Here is a 19,295-nt window from a genome sequence, read left to right on the forward strand (position 1 = left end):
TGAGAGAGAGGCTGAGAAGCCGCACCTCAGGAGTTACAGTTGGGCCCCATTCACATCAATGTTCACAGTTTCCGTTCTACTCCTTTAGCTCTATGTATGTCGTCTTCAACCTGCCGCTGATTGGCTGAAGTGGTTACACCATGTGACTGCTGCGGCCTTTCAGAGAAGCGAGTAGACAACACAACTTGCCTTTTAAATATTATAGTGCGATTACCTCTCTGCTGGTATACATTGATGTATATTGCCCATAGGGATCCATAGCTAAGAAATAAAATATATGTACAGCACGGGATACATTTTTTAGCAGTGGCTCTCACGGTTTAGGAAAACATAGTCTGCTGTGTTTTCCTGTACAGCTGAAATCAAGACCTCAGTTAAGTGAAAGGAGCCCTGTGCATACGTTTTTCCTGGAGTGTACACCGCGTGGGGCTCTGGCACCATGTGCAACGACCTTTACTTTTTTTCCATGTGTTTGTGTAAATTCTGAACATCATTTAAATGCAAAAAAAAACCATAAACACATCTGTAAACTATCATCATTTGCATTGCCTGATCAAAGTTGAACATGCCTGTTATCCATATCCCAGCGGCCTTGGTATTTAGGTTACTTGGTGAATAACCTAGCTTTGTTGCTGATGATTTAGCATTCTGATGGAGCTGTCCTTGAGTTTGAGTCTATTCAGACTTGATGGCAAAACAACCATCTCCACCCCTCCGAAAAACAAAATGTTCTCTTCTTTTAAAGTGTGGATATCTGCGCTTGGTTGTGCTTCGCCACCCATAAAAACCCTGATCCTACTAGTAAATGGTTTTCAGATTAGTAAATGTTTAGTTCAGATTAAAAGTGGGCCAGAAAAATCATAACGTTAAACGGTCTGGTGCAGAGCAGGTACGTACGCCGAAATCGTAGGGCCCAATAGCAAAACCTAGTATGGGCAGCCCCTACCCCAAGAGCCCTGACAAAAAAAAGTGAATGTTTACCATAAGGCCTCATGCACACAACCGTTTTTCGGTTCCGCATCCGAGCCGCAGTTTTTGTGGCTCGCGTGCGGACCCATTCACTTCAATGGGGCCGCAAAAGATGCGAACAGCACTCCGTGTGTTGTCCGCATCCGTTGCTCCGTTCCAAGGCCCCGCAAAAAAAAAAATAGTATGTCCTATTCTTGTCGGTTTTGCGGACAAGAACAGGCATTTCTACAGTGGGCCTTCCGTTCCGCAAATTGCGGAAGGCACACGGGCGGCTTATGTTTTTTTCAGACCGCAAAAAACGGAACGGTCGTGTGCATGAGTCCTAAAGCAGATCTTTATAGGGGAGCCCGGTTAAAGAGAACCTGTCAGCCTTATTAAACCAAAATAAATAGATCGGGCTGCACTCCCTCAGTGGAGTGGATATAATCCAGGCATAAGTAATGAGATACCTCCGCACACTCCAGGTTTGTATGCAAAATAAAGCTGCTTTTATTATTGTGACAAATCCTCCAGTAACATGAGGGCAAAGTTGAAACAATTGCCAGTAATTTATTTGTGACTATTATCTTGACTAGAGATGAGCGAATTTCATATTTTGAAATTCGTTCACGCTTCGTTTGGTGGTAAAAGCAGAATTGCGTTATAACGCAATTCTATGATGGAATGCACCTAGTAGCACCTAGTAGCTAGCACCTGTACCACACTGAAGACTGTGTAAATGTGTTTTCTAAATATTTTTATTTATATTTACACCAGACAGCTGGTATAAATGCATCGATGGTTCTCCTCTACACGTTATCTGATTTCCTTCATACTGTCGATGATGAAACTGCCTGCCTGTAGCCACCAGGGAGCTGAGTTCATAGGAATTTATACAGCTGCCATTGACCTCCATGAAGGCTGTAAAAAAAATATTTATGCACTGAGCTTCCCTTACCGGCTGTTCTTGCTCTACCTCAGGAAGCAGGAGGACACTTCTAGTTTTGCCTGTTCCTGTGTCTTCATTCACATGTATAAGGCCCCTTTCACACGGGCGAGTTTTCCGTGCGGGTGCGATGCGTGCGGTGAACGCATTGCACCCGCACTGAATCCTGACCCATTCATTTCTATGGGGCTGTGCACACGAGCGGTGATTTTCACGCATCACTTATGCGTTGCGTGAAAATCGCAGCATGCTCCTCTTTGTGCGTTTTTCACGTAACGCAGGCCCTATAGAAATGAATGGGGTTGCGTGAAAATCGCATGCATCCGCAAGCAAGTGCGGATGCGGTGCGATTTTCACGCATGGGTTCTAGGTGACAGTCTATTCACTGTATTATTTTCCCTTATAACATGGTTATAAGGGAAAATAATAGCATTCTGAATACAGAATGCTTAGTATAATAGTGCTGGAAGGGTTAAAAATAATAAAAAAGTTAACTCACCTTCTCCTCTTGTTCGCGTAGAGGCCGGTCTGTTCTTTAGCTGTGGCTGAAGGACCTTTGATGACGTCAGATCACATGCTCTATCACCATGGTGATGGACCATGTGATTGGAGCATGTGATCTGACATCACCTCAGGTCATTCAGTCCACAGCTAAAGAACAGACCGGATCTGCGCTAACAAGAGGAGAAGGTGAGTTAACTTTTTTATTATTTTTAACCCTTCCAGCACTATTATACTAAGCATTCTGTATTCAGAATGCTATTATTTTCCCTTATAACCATGTTATAAGGGAAAATAATACAATCTTCAGAACATCAATCCCAGACCCGAACTTCTGTGAAGAAGTTCGGGTCTGGGTACCAAACATGCGTGATTTTTCTCACGCGAGTGCAAAACGCATGACAATGTTTTGCACTCGCGCGGAAAAATCGCGCATTTTCCCGCAACGCACCCGCCTCTTATCCGGGCAAAAAACATGACGCCCGTGTGAAAGAGGCCTAACAGCCAAAAGAGAGCGGGTAAATGTGGCCATACAGATGAGAGCAAAGCTGGCCGGCATGCTTGTGTATGCGGGTGCATGAACTCTGCCGTGACAGATGATATTAGAGGAGAGAGGGATCGGGCTGCTGAATTTCGACATGCCCAATTCTTTTGTCCTATGGGAAATAAACCTGAGGCAGTTGTCTGAGGATGACTTGCTCTTCACATTGAAAGCACATGCACACTTGACCAAACCAAGCATGCATGTGTATTTGGAAAGTTAAGGGAAAGTAGCCGTGGGGATAGCATTGCTAATTTAAAGGGGTTGTCCGAGTTATGAAAAAAAATAATATAGCACTGAAAATCTGATATATAACTGAGCTAAGCAAGTTTTAGGGAAAAAAAAAATATTTCCTCGTTTCCCTGGTTCTTTTCTGGCTCTTTCTTTACATGCAATAAAAACAATGTCTGCCCCTCCCCCAGCACTAATAAGGGAGTGAATACAAGTGCTGCCCTGAGTGACATGTCTGCCTGCTGGGAGACTCTGCAGCATGTTGTATGTGTAGGACTACAAGTCCCAGCTGTATAATTACACTGCTAAGGGAGTGGATACAAGAGCTGCCCTGAGTGCTGGGAGACTCTGCAGCATGTTGTAAGTGTAGAACTACAAGTCCCAGCTATATAATGACACTGCTTAGGGAGTGGATACAAGAACTGCCCTGAGTGACATGTCTGCCTGCTGGGAGACTCAGCAGCATGTTGTATGTGTAGAACTACAAGTCCCAGCTATATAATGACACTGTTTAGGGAGTGGATACAAGAACTGCCCTGAGTGACATGTCTGCCTGCTGGGAGACTCAGCAGCATGTTGTATGTGTAGAACTACAAGTCCCAGCTATATAATGACACTGTTTAGGGAGTGGATACAAGAGCTGCCCTGAGTGACATTTCTGTCTGCTGGGAGACTCTGCAGCATGTTGTATGTGTAGGACTACAAGTCCCACCTGTATAATGACACTGCTAATACACACAGGATCTTCCCCCTACCTTCTTGTGCAATGCTCTCTAGTATGTATTGTCTCTTCACTGCCTGCAGAGCTGTGCAGCTGAAGGGGTTAGGAATCCCAGCAAAGAGTAGACGGCAGAGAGGGGGGGAGGGGGGGGCGTGGCCAGCACAGTGATGTCTCCTTTACAGGCTTGTAAACGACCTTTATCAGAGCAGGGAGAGAAGCTGACATCACAGGTCATGTGACCCTCAGTGAAATCTGAGAAACCAGCCACTGGAGATAAAGTGAGTGAATTGGAAAGCTGTTATATTTGCTTAGTTAGGAACATAGAAAGAACAAAAAAATAACTTGGATAACCCCTTTAATCAGCTTTACAAGAAATAGGGCTATAACAGCCCAGTGGTCATGCATTAGATGCAAGTCATGTTTTTGACTCCATCAGTATGCTGATGCCTTCAGTCTTGTCAGGCAAGTCTCTACCAAGAGCAGCATTCACCCCCTCCCCCAGAGGCCCAGAAGCTTCCCTGCAATGCTAGCATTATACTCCTCTGAGAAATGTCATCATTTTACAGTCAACCTTTTAGGCAAAAATCATTGACTCTGTGAGGGTGTCATGGTAACCTCAGATATGCTTGGTCTCTATGGAGGCATGCTTTTTGACCTTCTCTGTCCCTTTATTACCATTGCACCAATAATTTCCTAAAACTAAATCTGTTTTGTCTGCAATAGATTGGTGAGTATTCACATTAGTAGTTTTAATCCAGTTATCACAAGTTGTAATAAAAATATTACCATGTTCAGTTCATTGAAACAGTTAAAGCTTGAAATGATGATTTGTTTTGCTGTATTTTTATGTAGGTTCTTTGAATAGCCCAGAGCTGTATTCACAATTCTGCAAGTTTCAGGGCAGAAATAACTTCTTTCCATGCTGTTTTACAGGATTATTGAAGTATTTTATTGTTAATGGCCTATCCTCAGGACCATTAATATTAGGTTGAAGGCAGTCTCGCACCCTACACCCCTGCCAATCAGCTGTTTTGTAGTAGCTCCGGTGTTCTGTCAGAATACTATACCTTATCAGAATGCTATACCCTCGTCACTTCCGGTGACACGGCTGCACTGGAAGTGACGAGAATCAGCTGGAGGAGGGGGGGGGGGTGCGGTGCTGCACAAGCGCTGTTCCACGGGTAAGTCCAAATTATAGCACCACCGCAGGAGAAGCGCCCACTTAATGCGCGAAACCGGCTGGGACACACTGCGCCCGGAGCCACGGCTGGGTAGTAGAGGGTGCGCACGCGCGGCTATATACTCCCGTCGGCCACACCCACCAGGTTTACACCGCACTTGCGCACTCAGGGGTAGGTAGATTTGTCAGTGCAAAATATTCCACCAGATCTCCCTACCCCTGAGTGCGCACGAGCGGTGTAATCCTAATGTGTGTGGCCGACGGGAGTATATAGCCGCCCGTGCGCACCCTCTCTTACCCAGCCGTGGCTCCGGGCGCAGGCGCAGTGTGTCCCAGCCGGTTTCGCGCATTAAGTGGGCGCTTCTCCCGCAGCGGTGCTATAATTTTCACATAAACCGCGGAATTGCGCTTGCGCTTGCGCAGCGCCGCACACCCCCTCCTCCAGCTGATTATCGTCACCGGAAGCGAAGAGGGTATAGCATTCTGATGAGGTTTAGTATTCTGACAGAACACCGGCATTGAAGTGAAAGGGAGCAGCTATGTAGTAACTAGCTGTGTCCACTAAACCAGTGTTCCTCAACTCCAGTCCTAAGGGCCCACCTCTCGGTCAGGATTTGAGAATATCCCACAGAATAAAGACCTGTGGTTAGTCCTGATGCACTGACACGAATTAGATCACCTGCTCAGTACTAAGGAAATCCTGAAAACATGACTGCTAGGTGGGCCCTGAGGACTGAGTTGAGGAACACTGCACTACACCATGGATGGAGGCAGCTGTGTAGTTCCAGCTCCCTGAAAAAGCTGATCGTCGGGTATGTAATGGCGGACCCCTTCTGATCAGATATTGATGGTCTATGAGAATAGGCAATCGATAATAAAGTCCTGGCATACCTAGTTAATGTCAGATGATTTGCAACAGCTCTGACATTATGAGAGGGCAACAAAACATACTAGAGGTATCTGCAGGGGCGTACCTAGAGCATTTGGCACCTGGGGCGAACCCTTTGTTTGGCACCCCCCCCCCCCCCCCCCCCCCCCCAAGAAAGTTAAGAAAACATGCACAAACTTTTTTCAATGTTTTCAATAATATTTATTACAAAACATTCAGACATCCGCATGTGTTTTGCGGATCCGATCCATGTAGGATCCAGTGGATCCGTAAAAATCATACGGACGTCTGAATTGAGCCTTACAGGGGGGTGATCAATGACGGAGGTGATCAGGGAGTCTATATGGGTGATCACCCCTCTGTCATTGATCACCCCCCTTTAAGGCTCCATTCAGACATCCGCATGTGTTTTGCGGATCCGATCAATGTATCAGTGGATCCGTAAAAATCATACGGACCTCTGAATGGAGCCTTACAGGGGGGTGATCAGGGAGTCTATATGGGGTGATCAGTGGTTCATAAGGGGCATCTCCTCTCCTACATAGCGCCACATACCTCTTACATCCAGTGATGTCACCTTTGATGTAGACGTTCTCTTTCCTCATCTTCTCCATTCAGACCAGACCGCCATGATGATTTTTCTGCCATCTCCCGTCTCTGCAGAGATTGAGAAACAGACATTAGTTTCCTGCCACCCCCAATACTATAGTGCAGAAACAGTCCCCCTGGGAATACTACTATAGTGCCCTAGTAATCATGTTCTTCATAGCCCCCAGTAGTAGTAAAGCTCCCCATAATACCCCCTAGTGGTACTAATTTTCCCTATAATATGACAGTACATGAAATACCCCCACTTAGTGCCCGCAGTTGAGCTAATGTCCCCATAATGTATGCCAGTATAAAATACCCCTATATAGTGCCCCAGTAAATGCCCTCATACTGCTCCTCTCCCCCTTCCCCATAGTGTCCCCCATAATATGCCAGTAAAAAAATGCCCCTTAGTGCCCCCAGCAGGTGCCCCTATAGTGCTCCTCCCCCACAATGTGGCAGTAAAAAAATGCCCCTTCTTAGTGCCACCATATGCCTCAATAGTGCTCCACTCCCCCATAGTGCCGCTCTCCCCTATAGTGCCTCCCATAATGTGCCAGTAAAAGATGCCCCCTTAGTGCCACCAAATGCCAGTGCCCCCCATAATGTTCCAATACAAAAGACCACTTTAGAGCCCCCACTTCCCCATAGTGCCCCCAAATAATGCCCCTATAGTAACACCAGATGCCCCATAGTGCTGCTCTCCCCTATAGTGCCCCCCAGAATGTGCCAATAATTAAAAAAAGCCCACCACAGATACCCCCATAGTGCTCCTCTCCCCCATGGTGCCCCCCCATAATGTGCCAGTAAGAAATGCCCCCATAGTGCCAGCTCCCCCCCCATAGTGCCAGCTCCCCCCCCATAGTGCCAGATCTCCCCCCCATAGTGCCAGATCTCCCCCCCTATAGTGCCAGATCTCCCCCCTATAGTGCCAGCTCCCCCTATAGTGCCCCGCCATAGTGCTAGTTCCCCCATAGTGCCTCTCCATAGTGCTAGTTCCCCCATAGTGCCAGCTCCCCCCCCATAGTGCCAGCTCCCCCCCCATAGTGCCAGATCTCCCCCCCATAGTGCCAGATCTCCCCCCCATAGTGCCAGATCTCCCCCCCATAGTGCCAGATCTCCCCCCTATAGTGCCAGATCTCCCCCCTATAGTGCCAGCTCCCCCTATAGTGCCCCGCCATAGTGCTAGTTCCCCCATAGTGCCTCTCCATAGTGCTAGTTCCCCCATAGTGCCAGCTCCCCCCCCATAGTGCCAGATCTCCCCCCCATAGTGCCAGATCTCCCCTCCCATAGTGCCAGCTCCCCTCCCATAGTGCCAGCTCCCCTCCCATAGTGCCAGATCTCCCCCCCATAGTGCCAGCCCCCCCCCCCCCCCCCGCAAAGTGGAAAAAAAAAACGAATACTTACTCAGCAGCGATGCAAGCCTTTTTCGGCATGTGTCCCTGCTGTGTGCTGCCGGAGTCAGGCGTCGCGATGATAATGACATCATCGCGCTGCCTGAGCCGGCCTCTGATAGGCTGCAGGCATTAGTGCCTGCGGCCTATCAGAAGAACAGGGGAGGGACACGCCTCTCCCTCCCCTGCCCCACAGCACGGCCGCAATTACATCCAGGGCCGCGCCGCCTGTGGCGATCGGCGGTGCGGCCCTGAAGAATAAAAAAATATAATTTTTTTTTTTTTTTAAAGACAGGCGGCCTGGCACCCCCCTTGTGAGTGGCACCCGGGGCGGCCCGCCCCCCCCCCCCTTGGTACGCCACTGGGTATCTGACAACAAGCTAGTGGATGGCTTAGTGTGACAACCAACAGAACTGTGAATGCAGCTCTGGATTACTATGCAGTCTGTAAATCGGGATTAGTATAGAATACAAATGAATGTGGCAAAGAAACAAGTCAGTGATGAAGAGGAAGTTTCTAGGGTTGTCACGATACTAAAATGTTGATTAGATTTAGATACCATAAAAAAGTATTGCATTCCGCATTTTATGGAACGTCCGGCCCATAATCGAAACAGTCCTATTTTTGGGCAGAACAAGGCGACTAAAAAAAAATGGCGAATCGCGCTGTTTTTATTTTTTTCTGTTACGGCGTTCATAGGAGATTATTTTTTTAAAATATTTTAATAGTTTGGACTTTTCAGACGTGGCAATATGTTTATTTTATATGTAAAATTGGGAAAGAGTGTGATTTATACTTAATATTTTGGTGTGTTTTTTTTAACTTTTCATTTAATAACCATTTCCCCCCTCTCCTTAGGGGCTAGAACCTGGTATCTTTTAATCCCTTGTCCTATTCACCCTAATAGATCTCTATCAGGGTGAATAGGATCTTACACTCTCTCTGCTGCCCTGTTCTTTGTGCACACAGCAGCAGGGAGCTTACCATGGCAGCCAAGGCTTCAGTAGTGTCTGCCATGGTAACCAATCGGAGCCCCAGGATTACACTGCTGGGGCTCCGATCACAACTGCCACTGTACCACCAATGAGGAGGAGGGGACCCTGTGGCCACTGCCACCAATGATTTTGATACCGGGGGGGGGGGGGGCTCACTGCGCCACCAATGTTTTTAATACTTGGGGGGGCTGTGCCACCAATGATTAACTTTTACAGATACAGGAGGCGGGTGCTGGCGGCAGAATCACATAACCGGCTCCTGGCCTGTATAATGGGGAGCTGCGATCAGAGGCAGTTAACCCCTCAGGTGCGGCACGTGCCGGCTATGTGATTCTGTTGCCGGCACCTGCCTCCAGTATCTGTATTAAACGTTAATTATCATTGGTGGAGCAGTGGCCACCTCCCCCGCCCCTCTCTCTCCTCATTGGCGGCACAGGGGAGAGGGAGAGACTGCTTCCTTCTCCCCGTGCTGCTGAGGGAACCTGGAGCTTGCTGAGAGCAGTGCAAGCCATGTTCTGTGATACTGGGCTGTGCAGTAGCGCAGCCTAGTATCGGTAAGGCTACTTTCACACTTGCGTTCAGAGCGGATCCGTCTGAGACGGATCCGCTCATATAATGCAGACGGTGGCTCTGTTCAGAACGGATCCGTCTGCATTATATTGTTAAAAAATTTCTAAGTGTCAAAGTAGCCTCAGACGGATCCGTCCAGACTTTACATTGAAAGTCAATGGGGGACGGATCAGTTTGAAAATTTAGCCATAGTGTGTCATATTCAAACGGATCCGTCCCCATTGACTTACATTGTAAGTCTGGACGGATCCGCTTGCCTCCGCACGGCCAGGCGGACACCTGAACACTGCAAGCAGCGTTCAGGTGTCCGCCTGCTGAGCGGAGCGGAGGCTGAGCGCTGCCAGACTGATGCATTCTGAGCGGATCCGCGTCCACTCAGAATGCATTAGGGCTGGACGGATGCGTTCGGGGCCGCTTGTGAGCCCCTTCAAACGGAGCTCACGAGCGGACACCCGAACGCTAGTGTGAAAGTAGCCTTAAAGGCAAATCCCGGTATCGAATCGATACCGGTACAAAAGTATTGATTTGGGTATTGACATTTCGATACCCGATGCAACCCTAAGAGGAACACGCACGTAAAGCCTCACGGACACGACCGTATGTATTTTACATATGAAAGTGGTCCATGTTGACTTCATTCAACATTTTCCGGCCAGGTATAGGACATGTTCTATCATTTTTCTGAACAGACATACAGTTGCTGAAAGCACACAGATCATCCGCGTGCTTTCCGCATCCGTATGTCCGTTTCCGCAAAAAAGATTGACTATGTCCGCAAAATGCGGATCACGTACCCATTGAGGTCAATGGGTCAGCAAAAAATAAATACAGACCACACACGGATCGCATCCATATTTTGCATCTCCACGATTTGTCGAGGAGATTCGAGGACCTATTGCTGTATACTGTTGGAGAGTGCATTTGGCTAGCCCCCCATAGTGACCTGCCACCAGGTTAGCAGTATTTGATGTTACCACAGCAGTGACACATTTCATCCTCTTGTTTGTGCATAGGAATCCACAATGGCTGCACTACACAGACAGGGTGTACCCTTCTTTTTTCTGGACTACTTACCCCCAAATCACGGACAGACAACAACTTTTATGGCCAAATTGGAAACCGATAATGAATGATATAGACCAGTGATGGCTAACCTTGGCACTCCAGCTGTGGTGAAACTACGACTCCCAGCATGCTCCATTTATTTCTATACAGTTCTGAGAGCAGCCAAGCAAGGGGGGCATCTTGGGAGTTGTAGTTTCCACAGCTGGAGTGCCAAGGTTAGCCATCACTGATATAGACTATAAGTAATCCATGTCTGTAGCTCAATATACTGATAACACCTCATTACCAGCATTTACTGTGAGCTGTAAAATTATAATTTAATTACCCTTAAAATAATCTAGTCAAGTGCTGACAGCCTCAAAAAAAAAATAACGGACACATCATTCTTTTCAGAGACACAGTCCTGAGTTTATGGACTATCAAGAAATTTCTGAAAGGTTGGCAACCCTGTACACCGACAGTTATGGTTTGAGAATGACTTGCTGTGTAGTCCCGGTAGAATTGGATGGGGAGTTTATTTTAAAACTAGTGATGGGGATGTCCATCGCAATAAAATTGGGTTGCTCATTTCATTTGCTAAAGATCCTGTGAACATTGAAGGTTGCAAGGTCTTTGGACGCCATGGACTGCTCCACTTCTCCTTAGTTTTAAGAATGCTCTTCCAATATGATAACTGCCCGTGATCATTGTCGTTCTGGTTGCATATATACTGTATTTGTCAGGACAGCATCTGTAGGCAATAAATGACATTGGATTATTGTAGTATTTATATTACATATGCCTTCCTTACAAGACTATTGATTGATAGCATTTCAGTTGATATTTTAGAAGACCCTTCTTGTACTTTTCCTCTCCTCTGCATTCCTGGTCTTTGTGACTGTGCAGTTAGACGCTCTCTGCCCTGAATGAGTTAATGCTGTGAAAGCATTCCTCATCTAAAGCGACCATCATTGGCTGCAGCTCCACAGGGACCAGATGCTGAAATCAGTGATGCAACTTGTGTTATTTACCTACTACATCCCCTCTAGTGACACTTCCCCGTGACGAGGATCAAAGCAGCCAGCCTGCCACCTCCTTTTGTTTAGTAGGATCATCTCATTCTTCTGTCTTCAAAGCCCATCATCCGTCAGTAGGACCTTAGCCTCGAGGCACAAGCTCTGCACCTTAACTGTAGCTCCCAAAACCAACTTTAATCCGTGTTCATATTTGTCTAGGAGCGACTGGGGGCTATGATGAGGCGCTCCCAAGAACGCAGTCAGCAGCTGGAACAGAAGCAGAAGCGATGGTCCTGGGGTGGGGCCTTGGTTGCCGGATCTGGAAGAGATGGTGAGTCCTTCTTCCCTGCAATGCAGCCCTCATTTCTCATAGGAAAGTAGGCACGATAAATGTATATTTGTGAGAACAGCTTTGTCCTTTCGAAGCACTCGTCAAGGTTAATGGACCAATTTACTATCTTGAGCTCTGTATTCTTTTACGAAGATGGACACATGACCATCTTCTCCTGTCTTTTTGTACATGCATGTTTCTATGAACCGTATTGTATCTCTTACTAGCATGGGTAGTAGTATTAGTCGGTGCAGTTGATTTTATTACATTTTATTACACGGCATTAATGCTCTTAAAGGCACTAGTCACTACTAGTTGGTGATTATACTGCTCAGTAATATCTGACTGTGCAAAAATCTAGGTGAGATAATGGCCTCCTTTTAAGGTAGGCCCTTAAAATGTTAACTGTTTCACAGCTGCCTCACAGTGTTATTTGATTCCATATAGACTGTTTAATCGTTTTTGCTTTATTCTACTCTGTAACTTTTACCATAGGATTTTATATTTCACCCTCTTGTTGTTTTACTCTGGTTTTGTGCTGTGCAGGTGAATCTGAAATCCCCCAACCCCCCGTGCTAGATATAACTACCAACACCCCAGATACAGAGCCCGTGACCTCTGCCGATGCCGAGGAGTCCTCCAATGGTATTTTATGAGGGGCACAGGACTACTGTGTCTTTAAGTGTTCCAGTCACATTAACTCCATCCCTCCCAGCTGTGTACCCTAAACGGCGTTCCGGTCAGACCACAGCAACGTGCTGTCACATTGTTCATCCGTTTGTGTTCCTATGTGGATCCAGAACATGGTGCATGACGCCCGGTTTCATTCTGTCTTGTGATACATTCCATATCATGCTCACATCACCAATATGCACTTAATTTGGATGTCGCTTCTATAGTTTTGACATTGTGTACGGTTATGGGGTCCGGTCATTAGGAAATTTATTAGGTGAAGCATCCATAAAATGTTCTGATGGAGTTAAGAGTAGGCACAATTTTATCTTCCAGAGTCCCTCCCAACATAATTAATCATGGAGTCCAGATGAATCTAGCCCCACCCTGGCTAAGAACAGAGTCATGGCTGCAGAGAAGTGTGGCACAGGGCCGCTGATGGCATAATGGGACGGACATGGACGGGGCCCCCATTTCTTACCCCCTGCCCTTCCAGCAGTTAGGTTCATTAGGTCAGCTTTAATAGGATATCATACATAATACCCTGATCTAAATGTTCCTAGTGAAAGGTTGCTTTAAAACATAGGTAAAAAAAAAAACTCAACTGAAGCGATATTACTTTACGGGATACATTTTTAAGCTAGTCAGTAAGAATTTTAAGGATTTTATGTTCTATCCAAATGTTCTTGGTTTTATATAATCAAGATATTTATCTGAGGGTAGCTGGGAAACTAGAAGAGCTCAATAGGGGAAGATGGGGATTTTGACTGTCATTTAAAGGGAACCTGTTGTATATAGTGTTGTATATAGTGCAGTCTGTGGGCAGCATGTTATAGAGCTGGAGGAAAAGAGCAGATTGATATCGTTTTCTTAACTTTATTTATTTGGTGTCCAGTTGGTGGTCCTATTCGGTGATTGACAGCCTTTCCTGTATGACTGTATGCAGAGAGCTGTCAATCGGGGAGTAGGACCGCCCACTGGACTCCTAAGGATAGAAACAGCAGAGATTTAAATGCATAAATGACAAGGTTTATTGAATATTTTTTCTACAAAACTATATATCAATCTGCTGAGCTTCTCCTGCTCTATAACCTGCTGCCTTCAGATCAGACACCACGTTCAACGTGACAGGTTCCCTTTAAGAAGGACCATATAGCAGCCTCTTCCCTTTAAATATTTAGCTGTCAAATAGAACTACAGTGGCCATAAGTCACTGAATGACATGTTTGTTGTAAGCTGTAGTTTGTTTTACTGGTGCCCATATTAACATAGATCTGAGTCTTAGCTGAATTTTGTATTCATTATCTGTGCCAGGATTTCCTGCCTAGTCATAATCCCCCATCCCCCATTACATTCTCTGGGGAATAATGCAGCAAGCTGATCAGTGGCACAAAATCCAGTACATCATGTCCACAACTGATCTGCTGTTTTTCGTGCTATTTATTAGAAATTCTCTGATCATAGCGCTGGCATTTACGGTAACTTATCCTGCAGTTTTATCCATTTTTGCTTGATTTGCTGCGCTTAGCAACTGTATCTCACTAGCACTTGACCTCCACTCTAGATATTGTCTGTTATTATTATTATTATTATTATTATTACTATTATTATTTTGAGTATATTTCTATATCATTGTATCTATGGTAGATGAGGGGTAGCTAGCGCAGATTCCATGTTTTTTTTTAATTTTATTCATATTTTAAATATCCTCCATCCCCAATGCCAGAAGTAGTTTTTAAAGGACAGTTTGACCGTAATTTCTCAGTGTTTCACCCACTGATCTGTGTAATACATCAAAATGATAAACCAATGAAGATCTTTGGGTCCCTTTTAAAAATGAAGGACTTCTGTTTAAATTCAAAAAAAAAAAGAGTAAACCCCTCACATTTTTGTAAATATTTTATTCTATCTTTTCATGGCACAACACTGAAGATATGATTTTTTTCTTACAATGTAAAGTAGTCAGTGTACAGCTTGTATAACGATGTAAATTTGTTCTGCCCTTTGAATAACTTAACACACACCGCCATTAATGTCTAAACCGCTGGCAAAAAAAAGTGAGTACACCCCTAAGTGAAAATGGTCAAATTCTGCCCAATTAGCCAAGTCTCAGGTGTGTTAAATTTGGTGGTCACTGGAAGTACAACATGGCACCTCATGACAAAGAACTCTCTCTAAGGATCTAAAAAAAGAATTGTTGCTCTACATAAAGATGGCCCAGGCTATAAGAAGATTGCCGACACCCTGAAACTGAGCTGCAGCACGGTGGCCAAGACCATACAGCGGTTTAACAAGACAGGTACCACTAAGAACAGGCCTCTCCATGGTCGACCAAAGAAGTTGACTGCACGTGCTCTGCGTCATATCTAGAGGTTGTCAAAATAGACGTATGAGGGCTGCCAACTTTGCTGCAGATGTTAAAGGGGTGGGGGGTCAGCCTGTCCGTGCTCAGACCATATGCCACACATTGTATCAAATTGGTCTGCATGGTTGTCGTCCTAGAACAGTGATGGTGAGCCTTTTAGAGACTGAGTGCCCAAACTGCAACCCAAAACCCCCTTACGGTATTTATCACGAAGTGCCAACACGTCAAGTTAACCTGAATACTACAGTCCAATATAGTGTATCTTCCATGTACTTTATCATTTGGTAGCTATAATAGCCTGTCTACATTCAGTGTGCTGCCTGTGCTGTTCATGGTGCGTCCTGCGCTGATCAATGGCAGGAAAAGTCTAAGGCATATTGGTACACCAAAGACAAATTCCAGGGTGCGGGTGCCCACACAGAGGGCTTTGAGTGCTGCCTCTGGCACCCGTGCCATAGGTTCGCCACCACTGTCCTAGAAGGAAGCTTCTTCTATAGATGATGCACAAGAAAGCTCGCAAACAGTTTGCTTAAGACAAGCAGAATAAGGGCAAGGTTCCAGTAATCCATGTCCTGTGGTCTGATGAGACCAAGATAAACATATTTGGTTCAGATGGTGTCAAGTGTGTGTGGTGGCAACCAGGTGAGGAGTACAAAGTGGAAGTGTCATGGTTTGGGGCTACATGAGTGCTGCTGGCTATGTGGAGAGCTACAGCTCATTGACGGAACCATGAATGCCAACATGTACTGTGACATACTGAAGCAGAGCATTATCCCCTCCCTTCAGAAACTGGACCGCAAGACAGTATTCCAACATAACTACCCCATATAAGCCTCCAAGACGACCACTGCCTTGCTAAAGAAGCTGAGGGTAAAGGTGCTGGACTGGCCAAGCATGTCTCCAGACCTAAACCTTATTGAGCACCTGTGTGGCATCCTCAAACAGAAGGTGGAGGAGCGCAAGGTGTCTAACATCCACCAGCTCCGTGATGTTGTCATGGATGAGTGGAAGAGGATTCTAGTGGCAACCTGTGAAGCTCTAGTGATTTCCATGCCCAGGAGAGTTAAGGCAGGGCTAGGAGCTAATGTTGACCACACACAATATTGACACTTTGTGCACAATTTGGCCACTTTCACATGGGGTGTACTCACTTTTGTTGCCAGCGGTTTAAACATTAATGGCTGTGTTGAGTTATATTGAGGGCACACCAAATTTACAGTGTTGTACAAGCCGTACACTGACTACTGTACATTGTATCAAAGTATCATATCTTCAGTGTTGTCCCATGAAAAGATATAATAACATATTTATAAAAATGTGATGGGGTCTACTCACTTTTGTGAGATACTGTGTATGTGCGCATATATATAGAGATATAGATATAGATATATAGATAGAGATATATATATATATATATATATATATATATATATATATATATATATATATATATATATAGATAGCAAGTAAAGTGGTTCTTAAATATAGCAGATACCAAATGCAGGGTTTCTGTTACAATTGTTTCTGTGTCTTCGATTAACGATAACGGAGAGTGTTGCCAACTCTTCCTCACCTCCTCTTAGTGGCTACTTTTGGATATTTCCTACCTATTTTCAATAGGTGGGCTTCTAAAGGTGAGATCTTGGGGATATTCCTTGAATGTTTTTCAATGGAATGCCTCTATAATAGGCAATGTATGCTTCCGTATACAAATCAGCCCCCTAGTGATAGCAGTAGGCAACTGGGATTTGTAAGTTTGTGTTTGGAGGGAGAAGGAAAACTGCTGTAAATATATATTTTTCTAAATCCTATATTCTGTAAGGGTAGGTACAGGTGAAGCTTGAAAAATTAGAATATTGTGCAAAAGTTCATTTATTTCAGTAAGGCAACTTAAAAGTAGAATATTGTAAAATGGTTCAATATTCCAGGCTCAAAGGGTCACACTCTAGTCAGCTAATTAGTTCCATATCCCCTGAGCAAAGGGTACCTCAAAATTGTGACTTTGGGGTTTCATAAACTGTAAGCCATAATCATCCAAATTATAACATATAAAGGCTTGACATATCTCGCTTTGCATGTAGTGAGTCTATCTCATATGTTAGTTTCACCTTTTAAGTTGCATTACTGAAACAAATGAACTTTGCACGATATTCTAATTTTTTTGAGTTTCACCTGTACATTGTAAAGTATTTCAGCGGCTTCATGTGGTGAAGTAGGAAAAAATCCATAGTTGTGTACTGAAAATTGTATAGCCATTATCTAGTGCTTACAGCTTTGCATTGCTTACCAGGCATTACAATATTAAAAGGAAACCTGACCAGTACCGGCTGCCAGAGATGGAACATAGATGTGGAAACAACCACCTCTTCATGAGGGGGGTCTGCAGCCAAGTCACTTTATTCTTGGGAAACCCTTAATGTCCCCCGATAATCACCACTAATCTGGGCAAATTCCACAGTCTCATGAATGCAGTGGGTGCACTCTAGTATAACACACTGGTTTGTAGCTTGGATGATCGCCTCCTACTGGTATAAAAAAAATATAAAATCTGCATAGCCTACAGACTTCAGTTAGTAACATATTTGATTTAGGCTGCTGCTAGTTAAATATTAATGAATCCCTTTCCAAATTCCTCTGTGACCCTGTTCACTGTAATCCACAAAAATATTTTAAAAAAATTCTAAAAAGAGCAGTGATTTGTTTTCTGTGAGCGATTTTCTTATCTGTGTCTGATACATCTCTCTGCAGCCTGTGACAAACTATCATCCTCTACAATGAGTCTACAGAGGCCAGTGGACTCGCCGATCAGTAAGAGGCTCTCCGCTTCCACCGCTGCAATCACACATTCCCCTGATCGAGGCAAGTGTACTGTCTCTCCCCGTCCATCTTCCCTTGCTGCTTTATCCTTCTTTCTATCCTCCAGCTTTCTCAAATGTCATTACTGCATCATATCTGGATTCTTCCACTTTCCTCTTAATATCATGGAACTATAGCTCGGTGCACCATTTATAGGCTGGTGCCAGGCTCGTGAGCTGCATTACACTGGATAAAAATCGAGCACAGTGTACTGATTGATCCGATGAAAGTACCAATATAGGTTTTAACTAGCGTGGAAAAATAAAAAATGGCAGTAGACCACAGGCTTGACGTGTCTGGTATCGCAACTGGACTCTATTCTGAAGAGAATGGGGTTGAGCTGCAATACCACACACAACCTGTGGACAGGCGTGGCGCTCTTTTGAAGAAAAGTATCCATGAATTTTGTGCTGAACATGCAAAAAGGGTAGTAATGAAAATCTATTTTTCCAAGATGCTGGAATTTCTATTAAATCGAAGGTAGAAGTTCATGTTTACAAGAGTATACCTGGTAATCCCCTGACAGGTTGCCACAATATCCACAAGACAAAACTTCTATGTGGTTTGCTAGGATGTTATTTTAAGCAACTCCACTAGATGGCACCATATCATAACATACAGTAGTTCTTTGGAGCAGCGGGATCTTGCTAAACATGACCAGCTTTAAAAATGTCAGGATGCATAAATGTCACACTGTGGGTGGATAAGAATTATATGGCTATTATAGAAAACACTTGGAAAACAGAAATTCATATCTACAGTTGCATCTAAAAAATGCAAAATTTGAATATCATCAAAAAGTTAATTTATTTCAGTTAATTCAAAAAGTGAAATTTATATATAATAATTCATTACACACAGTGATCTATTACAACTATTTATTTCCTTTAATATTGATCCTTACAGCTAATATAAAACCCAAAAGTAAGTATATTGTGAAAAAGTTCAATATTGTAGACTCATGGTGTCGCACTTTAATCATAAAACATCTGCTAAGGTTTTCTAAGCTTTTAAATGGTCCCTCAGTCTGGTTTAGTAGGCTACACAATGATTGGTAAGACTGCTGACTTGACAGATGTCCAGAAGACATTGACACCCTCCACAAGGAGAGGAAGCCTCTAAAGGACACAGTGACTCTGGCTGCTCAGAGTGCTGTTTCCAAGAATATTAATGGAAAGTTGAGTGGAAGGGAAAAGTGTGGTAGATACAGGTGCACAAGCAACAGGGATAACCGCAGCCTTGGAAGGATTGTCAAGAAAAGGTCTTTCAAGAATTTGAGGGAGAGTTACAAGGGGTGGACTGCAGCTGGAGTCAGTGCTTCAAGAGCCACCACACACAGATGTGTCCTAGACATGGGCAAAAGCTGTCACATTCCTTGTGTCAAGCCACTCGTGATCCAGACCCAACATCAGAATTGCCTTACCTGGGCTAAGGAGAAAAAGCACTGGACTGTTGCTCAGTGGTCCAGAGTCCTGTTTTCAGATGAAAGTAAATTTAGCATTTCATT

General features: G+C 44.7%; 1 protein-coding gene across 2 annotated transcripts in view; it reads left to right on the plus strand.

The window, feature by feature from the left end:
• The window catches only part of MAP7D2 (MAP7 domain containing 2), a 136,578-nt gene that overhangs the window by 88,827 nt on the left and 28,456 nt on the right, over nt 1-19,295 (plus strand). For both annotated transcript variants that reach the window (XM_044283972.1, XM_044283973.1), the window contains exons 4-5: nt 11,784-11,895; nt 17,681-17,791. In XM_044283972.1, coding sequence (XP_044139907.1) covers nt 11,784-11,895; nt 17,681-17,791 — 223 coding nt within the window. The remainder of the gene's footprint in view (nt 1-11,783; nt 11,896-17,680; nt 17,792-19,295) is intronic.

Source organism: Bufo gargarizans, chromosome 3 (genome assembly GCF_014858855.1).
Source record: "Bufo gargarizans isolate SCDJY-AF-19 chromosome 3, ASM1485885v1, whole genome shotgun sequence".
Classification (NCBI taxonomy): Eukaryota; Metazoa; Chordata; class Amphibia; order Anura; family Bufonidae; genus Bufo; species Bufo gargarizans.